The sequence below is a fragment of the Pieris rapae genome, chromosome 6, assembly GCF_905147795.1.
Source record: "Pieris rapae chromosome 6, ilPieRapa1.1, whole genome shotgun sequence".
Taxonomy (NCBI): domain Eukaryota; kingdom Metazoa; phylum Arthropoda; class Insecta; order Lepidoptera; family Pieridae; genus Pieris; species Pieris rapae.
Window position 1 is genome coordinate 1,356,906 of NC_059514.1, and position 18,245 is coordinate 1,375,150.

Here is an 18,245-nt window from a genome sequence, read left to right on the forward strand (position 1 = left end):
ACAATACAATCTCGCATCCTTACGTTCTTCGGACACGTACGAGTATCAGTCGCTTTGTTGTCTAACGCCCGAACTATAAATCCACAATCTCAGATCTACTATCTACATCCCAATAACCAAACCCTACGCAGACGATCCATTTTTGGCGACCGATAAAATGTAATGTTCGCTCTTTACTCTCATATTTAATAATTAATATAATACAAATAAAGTAAAACCGTTCAAATAATATTAAAATATAAACGTTTATGTTTAAAAGAATATCAAATAGCTTTTTAATTATTTAAAAAAATGATGTATGTTTTAATCTTGAGATATGGCACAGTTGAACTTATTCTTGAACACATTTATTTTCATACAGGGTGGCCCAGAGAGAAATGCACTTTTAATTTCGCGCGCATTTCTAAACCACATGAGAAAGGGGCGCTGGAGCGGTAACAATGCGTAGCGCGGGCCGCGGACTTTGTAATTTTAGTTGCCATGAATCATTACACGGGAGAGTAGGGCGCGTTTTGTGTCCGTGCATTATATGAGAATGCTCAATCTTATGTGACTGTTCGGCGGCTTTATCGTGCTAAATGCGAATTGCGGCGCATCAGTGTCCAAGCACTAATTTAATTAAACAATGGATCCAAAGATTTGAAAGAACAGGATCGACACAAAAAATGCAGCCTCGCGGTCGCCAAAGAGTTTCACGGACCGATGAAAACATTCAGCGAGTTCGGGAGTCTGTACGCGCGAATTCACGAATGTCGGAGATCAAACGTTCGACGACGTTGAGAGTCTAGATCGATATTGCAGCGAATTTTGCAGCTTGATTTAAAATTTCATCCTTATAAGATACAGCTAGTGCAGGAACTAAAGGCAACAGACTTCGAATCAAGATTGAAATTTGCAAATGAAATTCTGGATGAGTTCAACAATTTCAACAACATCCTGTTCTCTGATGAAGCCCATTTTTACCTGAATGGATTTGTAAATGAACAGAACTGTAGGTATTGGGCAGCACAAAATCCTCGGTTGAAACATCAGAAGCCGCTATACTCACCAAAGGTTACAGTTTGGGCCGCCATTGCGAAATGGGGAATCATCGGACTATTTTTCTTTGAGAACAACCGTGGCCAAGCGGTAACCGTCAATTCCGAACGTTATACATATACATATATGTTGAAAATTTTTTTGATTCCAAAGCTGCAAGAATCGAGAGGCTATACCAGAAATACTTGGTTCCAGCAAGATGGGGTGTACGTGTCACACTTCTAATGTGAGCATTGAGGTGGTAAGAGAAATGTTGCCAAAAGAATTAATTTCACGAAGGGGTGACATCTCCTGGCCCCCAAGAAGCCCCGATCTCACTCCAGCAGACTTCTTTTTGTGGGGCTACCTTAAGAGCTCTAGAGTATCCTCTAATAAACCAACAACTCTGCAGCAATGGAAGCTGAAGAAATGGAATCCATTTCGAGGGACAGTTTCCCAGATAACGAAAGTCCAAGTTCCAAAATTTTGATGCCAGATTGTAAGAATGCTGTAACCTTCAAGGATGTCATTTGGACAACGTAGTTTAAAAAGTAAATTTTATTTGATTATCTTTGAATTATAATAAACACATTTGTACTAAGGTATACAGTTTTTTTTCCTTGATTTTTCAAAAGTGCATTTCTCTCTGGGCCACCCTGTACACCCTGTAGAACCCTGTACCTACCATGGATAGCTTGTAACGACAGATGACTATTACAATCCATCGATTCATGGATATTGGCACACTTATACCAATATTAATTGGATTAAGATGTCTATCTCAAATGGTCAAAAATGGATTGAGATAGGTTATTGGGTTTAGGCGTAAGAGAACTTTTCTGGGCATTAGACCGCACGGAACATCACCTTAGCGTTGGACTGATCAAATCAGGTCTGCCGTAGGAAGATCCCTAAATGAATACAGCACCATAACCTCTAGTAGACATTGATGGTGGAACGTGAAACGCATCACATCTCATCACCTATATAATATTACTACTTACTATATTGCCATCACGACCGCTCTGTCAAGCATTCTTGCTTGACAGAGCGGTCGTAGTAGCGGAGTAGAGGAAAAGAAAAAGAATTTGCAATTGCAATTGTCTTATAAAAAAGCAACAAATAAAACATAATTATGTTTCAAGATTATGGATTTATAAGTGTTATAATACCTTATTTGTAATAAACAATTCCTAAATATTGGGAGATTTAAGATTTAATTTTTTTTTGCGATAATGTCAATAATTTAATTGCTTTAATATATTTCTATTTAATGACAAATACGGATATATCTCTATGTCCTCATTCCTAATAATCATAAGAGCTTTAAAATTACATTTCAAATCACAAACTAAATAAATTTCTTGTTGAAATATAAAATTTAAATTTAACTTAGAGGTCTTTCTAATAATCTAGAGGAATATGTTTTTTCTGAGAGGTCTACTGTCAAAACAATTTGTACTTAGAGCAGTCTTCAATAATATTGTATATATAGTTAGGACTTTATGTCAAAAGTTCAAAACATAAGCATGTGTTTTTAGGTTATTATATCCTAAAAATTACATACATTAAATCTTATTCTATTTTTTTATTTATATTAAATATAATAAAATGGTTAAGAAGAAAATTGATAATCGTATTCGTGTAATGATAGAAAATGGAGTAAAACTTGGACACCGAACAATGATTTTACTTGTTGGTGATAAAAGCAGAGATCAAGTAAGTTAACTTAAATGTTTTACATAATTGATGGTTATGACAAATTATCAATTAAAAAGTTCAATAGATGGAATAAAAGTCCTCACGAAGGAGTTGTCAACTGTAACATGCCTGCCTGTACTCTTTTAGGTACCGATTTTATATGATATGTTAGTGAAATCAACAGTCAAAGCAAGACCGACAGTGTTATGGTGTTATAAGAATAAGGATGAAGCTATTAGCAAGTGAGTCTAGTTTTATATTCATCTTAAATTAAAAATTATTCTGTATGGTTTATCCTATCAATTTTACATATTGTAACTGTTAAAATTAATTGTTAGCTAACCTGAACCACTCTCTTATATACTGTAAATTGTGTTATATTGCTGCTTTATTACTTGTTATACAATGCAACTAATATAAATAATTTTATACAATTGTTATATTGTAGTCATGGACGTAAAAGAGCAAAAAAGATAGCAGCAGGCAAATTGGAAGTATCAGAAGAATCTCTGTTTGATTCATTCCGAGTAGCAACAACTATCCATGGTAGATACTATTCTGAAAGTCATGCTATGCTTGGACAAACTTATGGTGTTTGTGTATTACAGGTATCACATTTTTTTTATTAAGTTTTAATTCCATTGTAACAGTTATTAAGTAGTTTGAAATTAATATGTGGCTGTAATAAAAAAGTAATAATTCTGTTTACATGAAATATTTTATGAAGAAATTAATTACATCTTGTTTTATCTTTATTATTGGTTCCAAAATTATTATTAAGTTGCAGAATAATAAAAATATGTCTATTACAGGATTTTGAGGCTCTAACACCAAATTTAATGGCACGAACAATAGAAACTGTAGAAGGAGGTGGATTAATAATTTTCCTATTGAAATCCATGAACTCATTAAGACAGTTACACTCAATAACTATGGATGTACATTCACGGTAAGGTATTATACGTAAAATAATATAATTTTGGAATTCCCTTTTTTAACCATTTTATATCTTCAGGTTTAAAACAGAAGCACATGACACAGTTGTGAATAGATTCAATGAAAGGTTTCTTCTATCTTTGGCCGACAATCCCCGTTGTCTCGTCTTAGATGATTCGCTCAATGTGCTGCCAATATCCTCTAAAACAGCACAAGTAGATCCAGTCAATGCAGTGCCAGAGGTAAAATAATATTAGTTTTTGTCAAATAATGATAAGGAAACTTGGAGTTAAAATTATTTTGCTTCAGCTATTTAATTTAATCGTAAAAATATATAAGCGTAGTAAATAGCTTCGATAATAATAAAAAAAAAACTGAGGTCCTAGCCTTTTACCTTGTGTGCTGGTCATGATTCTGAACAGAAGGTAGAGTGACTTAATAATTATTCAAATGAAGAAATAAGTTTTGACTTGACTTTGACTTTGCTATTTATGTTAGAAATATCTTTTTTATTTAAATTTTTCTTGATTGATCGTGAACTTGGATTCCTATTTTTCTTGAGGCTTCAATATATCTGAATATGTTTATACAGAAAAGAATATATAACACCAACAGTGTGTCAGTCACTTTCGCATGTACTATTTCTAATCTGTTTGTTTTCCATATTTGTAATAAAATTATACAAAAGGTAATAGATGCACAGTTTTTATACTAGTGTTTATTATTGTACTGAATGGTGAAGATAAAAAATTAATTTTGATAAGAAGTTTTTCTTTCCAGAAAGTAAATCCAAAACTGACAGAAATAATACAATCACTATCAGATAGTCCACCGGCAGGACCGCTGGTTGCATTATGTAAAACACACGATCAAGCTACTGCGTTGATAGCACTCATCAATACTTTAGCAGACAAACAGTCTAGGTATTATATATTTTTATTTAGCTTACTAACAGGAGATTTCTTTAGCTTATAGTTGATAATAGCTATCTTCATGGGTGAAGATTTTTGGTAATGAAGTTCGTTCGAAATTTCCTATACAGCCTAGTTATAGTCCCAGTTGGGTAGCACCCATAGGTCATCATGATCCACTGTTAAATGTAGACTTAAATGGATTAATTTGAACCGTTTTATTGTAGAACAGATCAATTTTTTGAATTACCAACAGGTTGGTTGAGTTTTCGTTAAAAACATTTTTTCCTTTAATTTCCTTTAGAAATTTGACTACCACAATAAAATCTATTAATTTCGAGTTGATATATGACACCCACAAATATCATGACGTCCTATTGATTGAAGAATTCTCTAAATTGGTTAAGTAAATCCATAGATCTCCAATAATCTTACAAATGTTACATCTTATAATATTTACTTTTACAGGCATAGGGACGTTTATCGACAAACATGCTTTATTTAGATGTGTGATGCCGTGTGATGCCGTGTATAAGTCCTTCTAATTTTTTTTTTTCAGACCACCCCACTGCCTTACAGCCAGTCGTGGGCGTGGTAAATCGGCGTGTTTAGGCCTGGCCGTAGCGGCTGCGGTGTCACTGGGCTATGTTAACATCTACGTCACGTCTCCACACCCGGAGAACTTGATTACATTGTTCGAGTTCGTGCTTAAGGGTCTCGATGCCTGCTTATACCAGGAACACATAGACTACAATATAGTTAGATCAACGAATCCAGATTTTAAGAAGGCCATTGTGAGAGTCAATGTTGCGAGAAATTCGAGGCAGACTATTCAGGTAATTATAAATCATAGTATTAAATGTTTCGTGAATATTCGCTGTGACCAAGGCTTGTAGCGCCATTATTTTTTATTGTTTTTAATGTATAAATGATATATTTGGATAGAAAATTCAGGAATTTATGTGTTGATAAGGATAATAAAACATTAATGACTGTAATATGGATGTGACAAAATTGATCGAACATCCAGGGACGGATTTAGGAAAGGGCAACCGGGGCCTCAACTAAAGGAGAATCTCCACACTAGAGACTTCGGAAAAAAAATCTGCTGGCAACGCACACGCAAGCTCAATGGCACTGAGTGTCCATTGGCGGCGGTATCACTTAACATCAGATGAGTCTGTCCATTTGGTCCCTATCCTAAAAAAAAGTTTTCCAGTAGTGTGTTAAACTAAGTATATTCTCTTGTAACTTCAGTACATAACCCCGGACGACCACTCGTTGCTATCTGCTGCTGACCTGGTACTTGTGGACGAGGCGGCTGCCATTCCCCTGGAACACGTAGCTGCTGCAGCCACCAAGGCTCCTTTAGCCCTTCTATCCTCGACAGTTTCAGGATATGAAGGAACGGGAAGGGCTCTATCTTTGAAACTCTTCGCACAACTACAAAATGAACATAATGCACCTCCACCGGTAAGTTGACTCTCAAATTGGGTTTTATAAGTAAAATTTAATAAGTGACTAAGGGCCTGTTTCACAATGTATGGATAAAGTACCAAATAGCTATGCAACACATAAATTATTTGAAAGATAGAAGTTCCGAATAAGCTACTTCGCATTTCATGACGAATAGCGCTATCTGACAGTCGTGAAACGCAAAAATACTGTTTATCCTACCAATAAGTAACAAATAGCTTATTTGGAACTTATCCGGACATTGTGAAACAGACCCTTAATATAGTAAATTTAATAATTATAATATTTCTCGTTCAAAGGAGCCAAGATTATGGGGTAGATAAAATGTGGTAATTTTACCTACCCCATAATCTTAAATATTATTTAAATTAATTTAAGTTTTTGTTACTTTTACAAAAAAAAAAAAATTACGAAGAAGGATCAAAATCCAATAACAAGTCATCACGCACTGACTCACGTGACACACACACACACATGCACGCTACCTGCGTGCACGAACACGCACGCGCGAAACATGCAAGATCAGTTCTTTGTGATGCGTGCGAGTCACGCTACGATTTTTTTATTAATATTCTTCTAGATCAAACTAGAGGAACCTATTCGTTACCGTGCCGGTGACCCAATTGAGCGCTGGTTAAACTCCGTCCTCTGCCTGGAGGCGCCTCCGCCATCGCCAGGCGCGGGGGCTCCGCCCCCTGCCGCTTGCGAACTGTTACGTGTGAACAGAGATGCCTTGTTCTGCTACCATAAGGCTGCTGAAGCATTCCTTCATCGACTGGTGGCTATTTATGTATCGAGTCATTATAAGGTACAAAGTCAAAGTCAAAATTTATTTATTCATATAGGTAACATAATGTACATACACTTATGAACGTCAAAAAAAGAAATATTAAATGAATCTAATTTTACATTTACTGCCAGTTCTCAAATCTCATCAGTATAAAATTATAGTCACTATTATTACAATAATTATACAATATTATATTTTTGAGTTAAGTTTTACTACAATGTTTATTCTGATTAAATTTTTTCCAACAAAAGATTGTTCAATCAGTAATCGCACATTTTAATTTCATTTTAAAATTATTTGGTAAATAAAGAAATCTATATAATCTATTGACTAGATTTTTTTCTAAATCTAGAACAGTCCAAACGATCTTCAACTTCTGGCAGATGCGCCTGCGCATTGCCTCTTCGTATTACTCGCGCCGACTCCACCAAAATCCACCTCGATGCCTGAAGTACTGTGCGTCATACAGTTGTGTCTTGAAGGCAATTTGTCTGACAGGTCAGTATACACATATAAAGAAATAATTATATTTGTTTTGGATTGTTAATTTTCAGTTATATGTTAAATCTGGCGTTTTATTTAAATTGTTTTTTCTTAGAACATTTGCAAATATTAATTAGTAGGCATTAGAATAATTGTTTTAAGAACTTTTATGAAATAACAAACTCTAAATGCTACATTTATTCTGCTGTTCTATTATTATTTCAGCAACACATTGGAGTTTCAGTTACAGTAATTGCAATTAAATTTTCTATTGATTTTTTATATTATTTGATATTTATTTAATCTACCACTCTACCAGACTCAGATTAACACGCCTATGTAGTCTGGTTCACTTAAACGCGTTTTGGCCCCACCTACATTACGTCATCGTGTGTTAGGTTTTTATTTCCGTTACTAAATTTCTTAACTCGTTCGCCCCGTTTAAAATATGCGATTAAATCTATGCAAAGGTTTAAAAAAAGGCATATTAAAAATATGTTTATTTATATTTTTATAATACTGTTATTGTTTTATGACTTAAGATACTATTGTTAAAACTACAATTGCGAAAATATACTTGTCTTACGAAAGAATAATTTTTAACATCCGATGACACAGCCTTTTGGTAAAATGTAATTTTTCCATATATAGACTATATGTTATAACTTTCTCCAGATCGGTAAAAGACAGTCTCGGACGCGGTCGCAAAGCCGCAGGAGACCTGATACCATGGAACATTTGTGAACAATTCGGTGACAAGGACTTTCCAAAGTTGTCTGGAGCTAGAATTGTAAGGATCGCCACACATCCTTCGTATCAACGGGTACGTGATTGTTTGTACGTAGTTTTACGAACGCATTTGAACATTACATGTATAAATGTTGGCAGTGCTAAAATATTAAGAAATTTACTTAACAATTAAGGAAGGTAAACAAAGTAACACATTTCTTTCTATTTCAAAATTTTCTCATCCAAAAATAAGTAAGAAAATTATTTTAGATGGGTTATGGCAAGCGGGCCTTACAACAACTGGCCGCATACTACTCTGGTGACATTCCATGCCTTGATGAAGCAGCCAGTGATGATGATGATGAGCAGAACGGACAGAATGAATCGCTTCACACTGAGACCATTGTACCTAGGTAATTGGAGGTTTGGGGCAATACATAGTTCATCTCATTTCCAATACATTTTTGTTCGTCATGAGAAAGGTCGATATTACTTTTATGCAATTATTAAAAAAAAATGTTTTCTAAAAATTTGTGATACGTACTCTCTAGTACTCAATAGAAGTGCTTATCCAAGGCGGTGTAAAAAACCTTTTTTCCAGGGCAAAACCACCGACCCTCCTACGTCGTTTAACAGAGGTAAAGGCTGAGCATTTGGACTATTTGGGTACCAGTTTTGGACTTACAGAAAATCTTCTGAAGTTTTGGAAATCCCAGAAATATGTTCCGGTATATTTAAGGTAAATATGGACCCTTCATGATTATGTATATATATACTACTTGTCTATGTAATAAAAATGTCTGAAGGATGGGATATAATCTATAAATGGGTTGAACGCAACTGGATTAATCTAAACAAATATCCCAGAATACCGTAATTATAGAATATACTTGAACATTCTCTGATTTCCGTCAATTTTTTTCTATTAACAGTCAAAAATCAAACGAATTAACGGGCGAACACTCGTGTATAATGCTCCGATCGATGGGCGACACGTCCTGGTTGGCTGCCTACAGTGTTGACTTCAAAAAGAGATTTTCCCGACTTTTGGGGAGATCTTTCAGAAAACTCCCCGCCGCGTTGGCACTCTCTACCCTTCTCAATGACAGCGTCAAAATTGAAAAACCCTGTAAGTTTATCACTACTACATTTTAGCTTCTACATACATAAGTACACAATACACACACTCTTTTTTTACAATAATATTTATAGATTTTTTAACATTGCAGTAGCAACAAAAGAGATAATCGAGCAAAATCTCTCTGGACATGACCTCTCTCGAGTAGAGTCGTATTGTCGACAACAAGCCGACTACAGGCTGATCACAGATCTCATAGCACCTCTGGCATATCTCATCTTCCACACGAAGATCTCAATCAAATTGGATGCTGTGCAACAGGTGATAATTGTATTTGGACTTGAGTTTTCAACTTTTTATAATATCCATAAAATAGCTATTAATGCTGATTGATTATATGTTTAGATTTCTTCGTGATATTATGTGAAATATATATTTTTACTTTAGAAGGAAGGACAATGGTACAAACTACAAAGTAGTTGTTAAATGCAAGTTTTAACATATGTATTTTAAAAACGAGCATACTTCTCTCTGAAAGGCCGGAAACTAAAAAAATGTGTGATACGGTTGCCCCCCTATTATATGAACATTAAAAATAAATGAACACAAAATAAAAGTTATCAAAGAAAAAATATAATAAAAAAACAATGAGAGATATTTTGTTTTAAGAACAAGGTTTGTTTTAAGTATGTAATGCGTGTATGCTGTGGCAGACACACAGGCAGGCGCCAGCCTTTTTTTTTTTTTAGAGTTTATGGCCTGGTATCTAGACCTTTAGGCCATCAGCGCCAGTCATTCTGCCAAAGACCACAGCAGCTAGGTTTATCAATAATATTCTAAATAATTCACAATTGTAACTTACTATTTATTTTTTATTTTAGTTATTATTTCTTCAACCAACTTGGGCATTTCTGCAGTTTGGTAGATATATAATATCTTTCTTTCTAATTAAAGGTACTTTTCATAGCAATGGGCTTCCAAATGAAAGATGTAGACGACATCGCAACGGAGTTGGGTCTCCCCGGTTCCCAGATTTTAGCGAAATTCTACGAAGCGTGTAAAAAGATAAATGCGGCCCTCAACGTTATATTAGAAAACACCGTTGCCAAGGAAATCGGTATCGATGATAAAACCGCTGACGTCAGCACTGGAGGAGCCATCAAGCAAAGCCTTCAAGACGAGCTGTCGAAGGCGGCCAAGGTATTTGCTGTTTGCTCTTTGGTTTATTTTGTATGGAAAGGAATTAAATGATTGTATGCAAATGTGTTTTAATAACGCGTCAAGTTTTGTTCTTTGTTGTGTATATTTGTATTGACATTTAACGAAAGAAGATTTCGGCTAATGCCCAAATAAATTAAAAAGATTATTATCCCATAATCAGGATTCGCACTAACGACTTTAGGTTCGAAAATCGATATTTGTAGTGCAAAAGCGGGTTATACGATCTGAGGATTATCCCCATGGGAGTCGGTTCGAAGGAAGTTTAAAGAACTACATATTTTGAGTTTGGCATAAATGACTTTATGAGAATATTTTGTGTGGCAGAAAAATAAATCTTTAATAATTAATTATTTATATAAAATAATTTTTAATAGTAGCTTCCATAATTATAGTGCCCGTAAGCAAAAGACAAAATTAGCGCACCAACTACAAGGTTGCATAAAACGAGTAATTCTTTCCAAGGCACATACGTATTGCGTATACGTAGTACGTATACTTTTTTTCAAGCAAATCTCTAGTGGCCTCATCAAATTCGGTTTAGTGGTTGAGATTCCCACGTTTCTTTTCAGTTTCGTGTTAGAATTATTATCATAAATTAGTAATTCTTCATTGTCATTATTTTTTATTTATCTGTTTCTGTTTTATAATATAAGTACGTGTTTAACTTGTTCGTTTAAAATTGATTAATATTTGCAGGATTTGGAACGCAAACAACGCAAAGAGTTGTCTCGACTCATGGGAGAGGATCTCGCTCAGTATCGGATCAAGGGAAGTGACCTGGATTGGGGCCAAGCACTCACCACTTCCAATCAAAAGCATCTGGTTTCTGTGAAAAGGTAAAAAAAATATGTTTATACTATTAAAAATATTTAAATCTATTTTTAATATAAAAATGTTTGTAGTTTCGCAGTCATTTCAACTTTCAAAAACGAAAGGACTAAAAAAATAAATTTGAATTCTTGAAATTACTTAAGCAGCAGTAAATGTACGCAAATTAACCCCCCACCCCTCTCTCTTGTCGGCAAAGGTAGGCAAGGGTCAGGTAAACAGTACATAAACGTTATTATTTATTTGTAGGAATCCTCGAAAATGTATATCCTTCTGTGATATGTGTAAAAGAGTAATTTCTGTTGACGTAATCAAATAACATCCCCCCTCTCCCCTATAGTGCTTGCGTAATACTTTAACGGCCATTTATGAATCAAAACAACCCTAACTTTCCCGAAGAAGGATCAATGTTCTGTTTAATTTACGTTCACCTGACAAAAAAGTCAAATTATTTTTAATTGTTTATGGAAAGGTTAACTATGATAGGATCGTGTTGTAAATTCTTTAAAACGAAGAATAGGAATGAGGCTTTCCTCTGAAGATTGTTCCTACTGAAATCGACGCCGTTTTTATCTTTTTCAGAGATATTTATTAGTTTTTCAAAAAGTATCCGTATGTTGCACAGCTGTGTAATCTTCCTGTAGTTCAATTATTAGAGGTGTTGCTTGATCTCTTGAAATTGTTTTATTTAAGTCCTTATCCTAGTCTCCGCGAGCGCAGGTAGCTAAGTATCGATGACGGGTTGCATTGCCGCTCAGTCCTATCAGTGACATTTATTTCCCGTTGACTCAGTGCAAAATGCGTCGATTATACGTTACGTTACGTGCACGGAACGAACAACGCGCGTATAATATGAACTTTTACTTTTTTGTGGACTTATGTTCAATGTGCCTGACACGTTCATAACACATAATATATAACGACGTGGGCACACACCAATCGGCAGATAATTAATCCGAGATTCAAAATTATTTTATTATTTTAGTGGTGAAAAGCGACTCGGTGATGACAGCAAAGAGATTGATGACTTAATAGAGTCACACAACAAGAAGAAAAAGAAGAAACATGTCAGGAATAAAGATTAGATAATAAACTTTAATGTTTTAATTGGGTTTTATTAAGTCCCTTTTGATTTATATACATATTTAAATTCTAAGGTCGATTTAAGTAAATTAAATTAAATTTAATTGTCTGACGACTGTATATTTTTGTTGCTTGGTTACTTGGTTTTAAAGAATTCATCAAACATTAATGAAAAAATTGCCAGAATTCACTTTATGCATATTTATGCTTTACACATTTAATTAACTGAAATCGACCTCAGAAAGTAAATTACCTCTGGCCTTTAAGAAAAACATTCTAGTACAATAGGTATATGTTTACAATTAAAAATAACGAAATCGTATTCAAGGTAAAGAAAACTCAAAATTCAGTAATAATTTCTATAATTATTGTAATATAAAAAAGTGTCGGTAGTATTCAACCCTTGGAATAGACAATAGATATTTCTTCTTAAACATAACAAATACGTGCGTTGGTGCGTTGCGCACTTCGGGACGCTCGTAAAAAAATATCAATTTGTTTGTAACTCGACAACCCTGCGCACGCACCGCACGCACGTACTTCTATAATTTACCACTTTACAATATAATGTGATCTAAGAAAAATAATATTTTCGTCTAACGCCCGGTAAAGAGGCGTGGTAACTTTACACTAATCGTTCACATGCACTACGGTTAAGTGTTCGGGCCGACGGCTGTACACCTCACGCGAACCGTTGACAATTCAAAAGCCGTGAACTTCGTACAAAACATCTAAAAGGCTTGAGAGCTCCGAGCGGTGCTAACTTCGCGCTATAGACACGCTTCGACGTTACTTTAGCAATTGTAGGTCCAGTTCCAAATTCAAATTAAATTTTCGTATGTTATTGTGTTAGTACACGGGCCTTGTAAGAGTTCTACGATGTAAACAGAGGTACAGTAATTGAGAAGGAATTGCACTTATAAAGCGTCGCGTTGGCACTTAGTCTTATGCTACAATTGGAATTTCTTATCCGTCGCTACAAACAAACGATAGCAGTAAGAATTTACCTGCTGTGACCAAACTTAGCGAATCATCAATTTAAAATGAAACCGTATTTTAGTAATTACACGAATTTTTAATTTATCTTACCGACGCATAGTTTGGACCCAGCATTACTCAAGCGATTGGTCGGATCGAAGATAGAGGAAATAACTACAACACCAGCGATAAAACATAAAAACACGAACATCGAAATATTAAAATTCTCTAATTATACTTAATCCGTGGAGTTAAGTAATTAAAATTATACATTAAAACTGGAAATTAGTTTAGAAGCAGTATACAGCATCCGGTTCTCTAACGAGGACGAGAAAAGTACAATATACATCTTATTTAATATTATTCAAAGACACAAAAGCAAAACCACTAGACCTTATTGCCACGCTTAAATTATTGCTACGACATATACTCAACTACATATAATGTAAATACTAAATAAAATCAATTATTCTTTACAACATTTTATTAAACGAAATGTTAAATATTATTGCATATTCAAGTTTCTCAGAAAGGGTCAAACAATTTAAGCATCAGTAAATCTTAGACTAAGATTGACTTTGATACCTATTTGAAATTTTACCGTTCACTTTACATCTTTTCTTTCCTTACTCCCAAATAAAATTAGGTTTCCATTCACTAAGGCACAATTTGAATTTAATTTTGAACTTTATTCAATACTAAAATAAATGACACTATCCGATTAGGATTTATATTAACTAGCTGCTACTACAATTGATTTTAAAAGTTCAGACACATAAAACTTATAATACGCCGACTTATATTAAATCTAACATCAAATCAATGTAAAAATATAGTCGATAAAGTTTAGCTTAACAGTAATATATAACACTCTTATTACAATATAGGTGGTGTTATTTTTTTATACAAAATTATATAATTGAGTAATATTACTTACAGAAGCGCCTTAGAATGTTTCGTACTTTCCTCCCAATAAATTGAATACTGTACATTAATATAAAGTTGATATCAGCTACGTAAATTTGTTATATTATAAACTAATAAAGTACTTTCGTAATGGCCAAATCGAATTTTTTGCTTTTCAACAGACATGGGAGCCCTTTTTTTCTGATACGCCGAGATATAATCAGTAATAATGTCTACAAAATGCCATAGGTAACTTATTTAACAACGCGCATGCTATATTAAATATAAATTTCTAGACCACTTAAATTGCATCAACAGGTACTTAGATGATATCATATCAGTAATAAAGGCCAATCACAAGGCTTTATTAAACAAAACGGTATCTCGTGTAGCTTAACTAATCGATTCTTAAAAGTTTCCTTTTTAATGATACGTTTTCTCGCTTTTCGCTGCACTGCTGTTTTTCCTTTTGTACCTTACCTATCGTATACAAAGCGTTTATATAAGCTAACTGACATAAGCAGTTTGTTCTTATGCCAAAAGCAATCAGAACAATTTTGTATTTGCTGTTTTAACTTTAGACATTTCTAGTGCTTAGAGACCGAAGTATATCGATAATATACATATACTTTAAAAATATACGAGCTTGCAGCGATCTTTTGTATATACGTAGATAAAATATTGACAACGATATTATATCTATAGCTCTTCCATTGCTGAATATTGCTAACGTTTTTATTCAGTACCGTTTAACATTAACGCCTTTCAAAATATTCTTAGCAACGTTCCTTGTCGTGACTTCCACTCTACTTTCTTTTGAAAATCTAAAACGAACCGTATTTGAAACATTCTGTTTTTAGATATCTATAAACAACAAAATTTCAATTTGTAACAAAGTCTTCTCTTAAAGTTAGATTCAAAGTGGATAGCCACCCATAACTTGACTAAACCATTTCCAATCCTATACTTCTATAAAAATGTATATGAAGTATTAAATAACGGTACTGAATTATTATAAACTATTGTGGCAGTTCTGAAAGACACTTTGCATAAGGCAATCTTGGCGTATTTCACTAAAACTACTTTATTGCATTAAGGGCATAATAATGGCGGCTCTAGTAATAAAATTGCATTTATGATTTAATTGCGAATTAGATATTTCTTGCGTAGCTCGAAACCATTTCGTCGTTTCGCAAAAACTAAATTTTGCGAGCGGATTCGTCATTTCATTTTTTGAATACTTTGCCAATAATTAAAACCTATCATTGCTGTTCTATAGGGTGTTATACCCCTCAAATTAATTAATTATTTGGCAACACGAAAGGGAAAGGAAAAAAAATAACCAAAAATTATATATACATAAAAATTATTGTATTCTATCATCAATAACATAGGTTACACAAATAATAAAATTAAAGGAAAAACAAATTTATACATATAATTAATTAAATCAATAATGTAAAAAAAAACAAATCATACATACTATCAACACAAGGCTACTTAAATGACAGAAAGAAAACAGACTTTACAAATTACCTAAAACAATGTCGCGCCGAGCGGCGTCCTCGGCCTTTTCTATACAATCATTTAATAATTTGGTTTCAATTTTAGGGATTTGATATAAGACCACGCCCGAATCGGGACATAATAGTATTTACAATTAATATGAAATATTTGTGATACATAATTCTTTACATAACCTAATGATAAAGAGCAACAAATGTAGTATGACATAGTTATGAACTAAAAAAAGTATAACAAAAACAAAGTACATAAATGCGAGTTTCGAAAAGAGGTGAAAGAATAATTTTGAAATAAACTTAAAGAAACTTACATAAGAATAAACTAGCGATTCCAAGGCACTTGAGCGCAGATCTAACTGTTTAGGCCCCGAGTGGACGCAGAAGGAACGTAGACGCGTCCATGTCAATGCAAAGCGCGCGTCTTATAAAGCGTATGATTGGGCGAGGCCACAAATATAACTAAAGTAATCTCAAATGAGTCGCGGTTTAAGTTAGTCTATCTGAAGAGCCCGAATCGCGACTTATTAAGTAAACTGCGCTATCATTAAAATAAATTACAATTTGTGATAATAAATAATAGTTTAGATTATAAATAGTTTGTGCATATAAGTACCGATTCATTTGGAACGAAAAAAAACCGATGCGTTAAGCGAGCGTTGTATACGCAATAAATATTTAAGTAGAGAAGTGATCTTCTCATGTCGTTAGCAGGTAACTAGCGTAGGGCGGTAATCATTAACTTGACGGTTAGTCTAAGGGGAAGATTCAGTCGCGCCTTTTCACCCACAGAAGTCATACTTGGCGCTAAAACTCTACTCCGACTAAATCAACTAAATCTTACCCTTTCAAAACCAGGGTGTTTCTAAACACCTAGTTGATAGGTCGGTTACCTAAACGTAGTCAAAGGCTGTAACACTAAATTATACTAAATCGAACGCTGCAAGCTCCTCTCAACACGCGTCCCGATCGCTTATGTCAAATATCTTGTCCGCTTAGCAATAGTTTACATAAAATATAAAGTGAAAACTACATCTTAATATACTATATACAAGGCATCTCGATTAGCAAAGAATTTCGTTCGCCGTCAATGGTCGCCCGTTCGTTAAAATGCCCGTCCTTAGTCCTCGCCCTAATATAAACATTCATACAAAACCTATCTGGCACTAACATGTATATGCAATACAAAATGTATATATTTACAATCACAACGTAAATTTAAACAACCGATAGATATAAATTGGTGTTAGAGATTGAATTGAATCGCGACCGATTTTAGAATGTCTTGTACTCTTTGTGGTTTCATCAAAATTTGCACTTTACCATTTGTTCGAATTATAATTATATTAAATTTTACATTTGGAAAAATTTGAAATATTCTCTTGGCTCGTCAATGTTTATTGTCATTCTAAAGCATAAATAAATTTAAATGAAATATTTGCTCGACTCTTGTTCGGTTTAAATATTGTTCACTTTTAAAATTCTATTGAAAACAATTCGCTTATTACATATATATTGTTCACAAAATTTACAACTGAAGTTTGAGTCACGTTTAGGGGTTTTGGGATTTATTCGTATATCGCAAAATAGTAGCGCAATCAAAATATTTTACACATTTATATATTTATACTTCATTCAAATTATATCATCATAAAAATAGTAATTTTAATAATATTGCTTACATTTCATTTAGAATATTACGGCCAATATATTTAACTAACGAAGAAAAGTTTAAGTTATTTCAGTAAAACACATTTGGAATACGTTAGTTGAATACATGGTTTAAGTACAATTATTTGCAAATCGAATGGCTATGTAGATTTTTCTATTAACAACTACGATTCGTAGCTATCACTATTGGTATCCGTATAGAAACCCGACGAATGCGTAGTCTACTTGTCTCAGTCGTATAAACATACCAATGCCACAAAAAATCGCTAATTGGGAACACATTCAGTAACTGTATCAGAAACAATATATTAAATCACATAATACTACCAAAATGGAAGAATATGGGCATATTTGGAACCAAAAAGACGATCGCATTCATCAGATAAATTATACCAAACGCATGGATAAACTATTCAAAACGACATTGAACGTAATGTTTGCAATGTTCTCTTCATAATTATATTTGTAAAATTGTGATGCTTCTGATATATGTACATAACGTATACGTATACGTTGTTACGTGCACGTTCGCGTTTAACCATACTTAAGACTGCTAAATAGTTTAGGCCAAAAACTTCGAAACACGTTGGTCCGCTCAAACCGGCCGCGTCGGTCGATATCCCGATTGGTTGCTTCTCTGTGTTCGTGTGTGAGACTGTGTGCCATTCACTATGCGAGACACGCTGTCTGTGTGTCACTGTGGTGCACTCTTTAGAAGGGAGATTGCATAACGCACATATTGTACGAGATGTCTGAACGTCGAGAAGAGTGTCAGCGGTCCGCATTTTCGATCCACTGCTATGAACAGATCTGTAGAAAAAGAAGAACTTTCAATCTATTTACTTTAGAATTAGGTTTCAAAGTCGGTATTTTCATTAAGACTTTTGCCATATGAAGAATAATGTCCATAAAAACAA

General features: G+C 34.0%; 2 protein-coding genes across 10 annotated transcripts in view; one reads left to right on the forward strand and one right to left on the reverse strand.

Annotated features, from left to right (window-relative positions):
* The first annotated feature begins 2,529 nt into the window (after positions 1-2,529).
* LOC110997087 (RNA cytidine acetyltransferase) lies at positions 2,530-12,275 on the forward strand. The gene is made up of 18 exons (XM_022265072.2): positions 2,530-2,736; positions 2,866-2,960; positions 3,167-3,326; positions 3,531-3,667; positions 3,734-3,896; positions 4,435-4,577; positions 5,125-5,401; positions 5,823-6,038; positions 6,622-6,849; positions 7,184-7,329; positions 7,990-8,137; positions 8,314-8,456; positions 8,645-8,782; positions 8,976-9,172; positions 9,273-9,442; positions 10,076-10,321; positions 11,039-11,178; positions 12,156-12,275. The coding sequence occupies exons 1-18, from the start codon at positions 2,629-2,631 to the stop codon at positions 12,253-12,255; spliced, it is 2,955 nt and encodes a 984-aa protein (XP_022120764.2). The 5' UTR covers positions 2,530-2,628; the 3' UTR covers positions 12,256-12,275.
* A 323-nt stretch (positions 12,276-12,598) lies between these two features.
* Positions 12,599-18,245, reverse strand: part of LOC110997378 (AF4/FMR2 family member 1) — a 178,278-nt gene continuing 172,631 nt past the window's right edge. For all 9 annotated transcript variants that reach the window (XM_022265568.2, XM_022265542.2, XM_022265533.2 and 6 more), the window contains exon 21: positions 12,599-18,138. In XM_022265568.2, the coding sequence (XP_022121260.2) occupies positions 18,023-18,138 (116 nt within the window). In that variant the 3' untranslated portion in view covers positions 12,599-18,022. The remainder of the gene's footprint in view (positions 18,139-18,245) is intronic.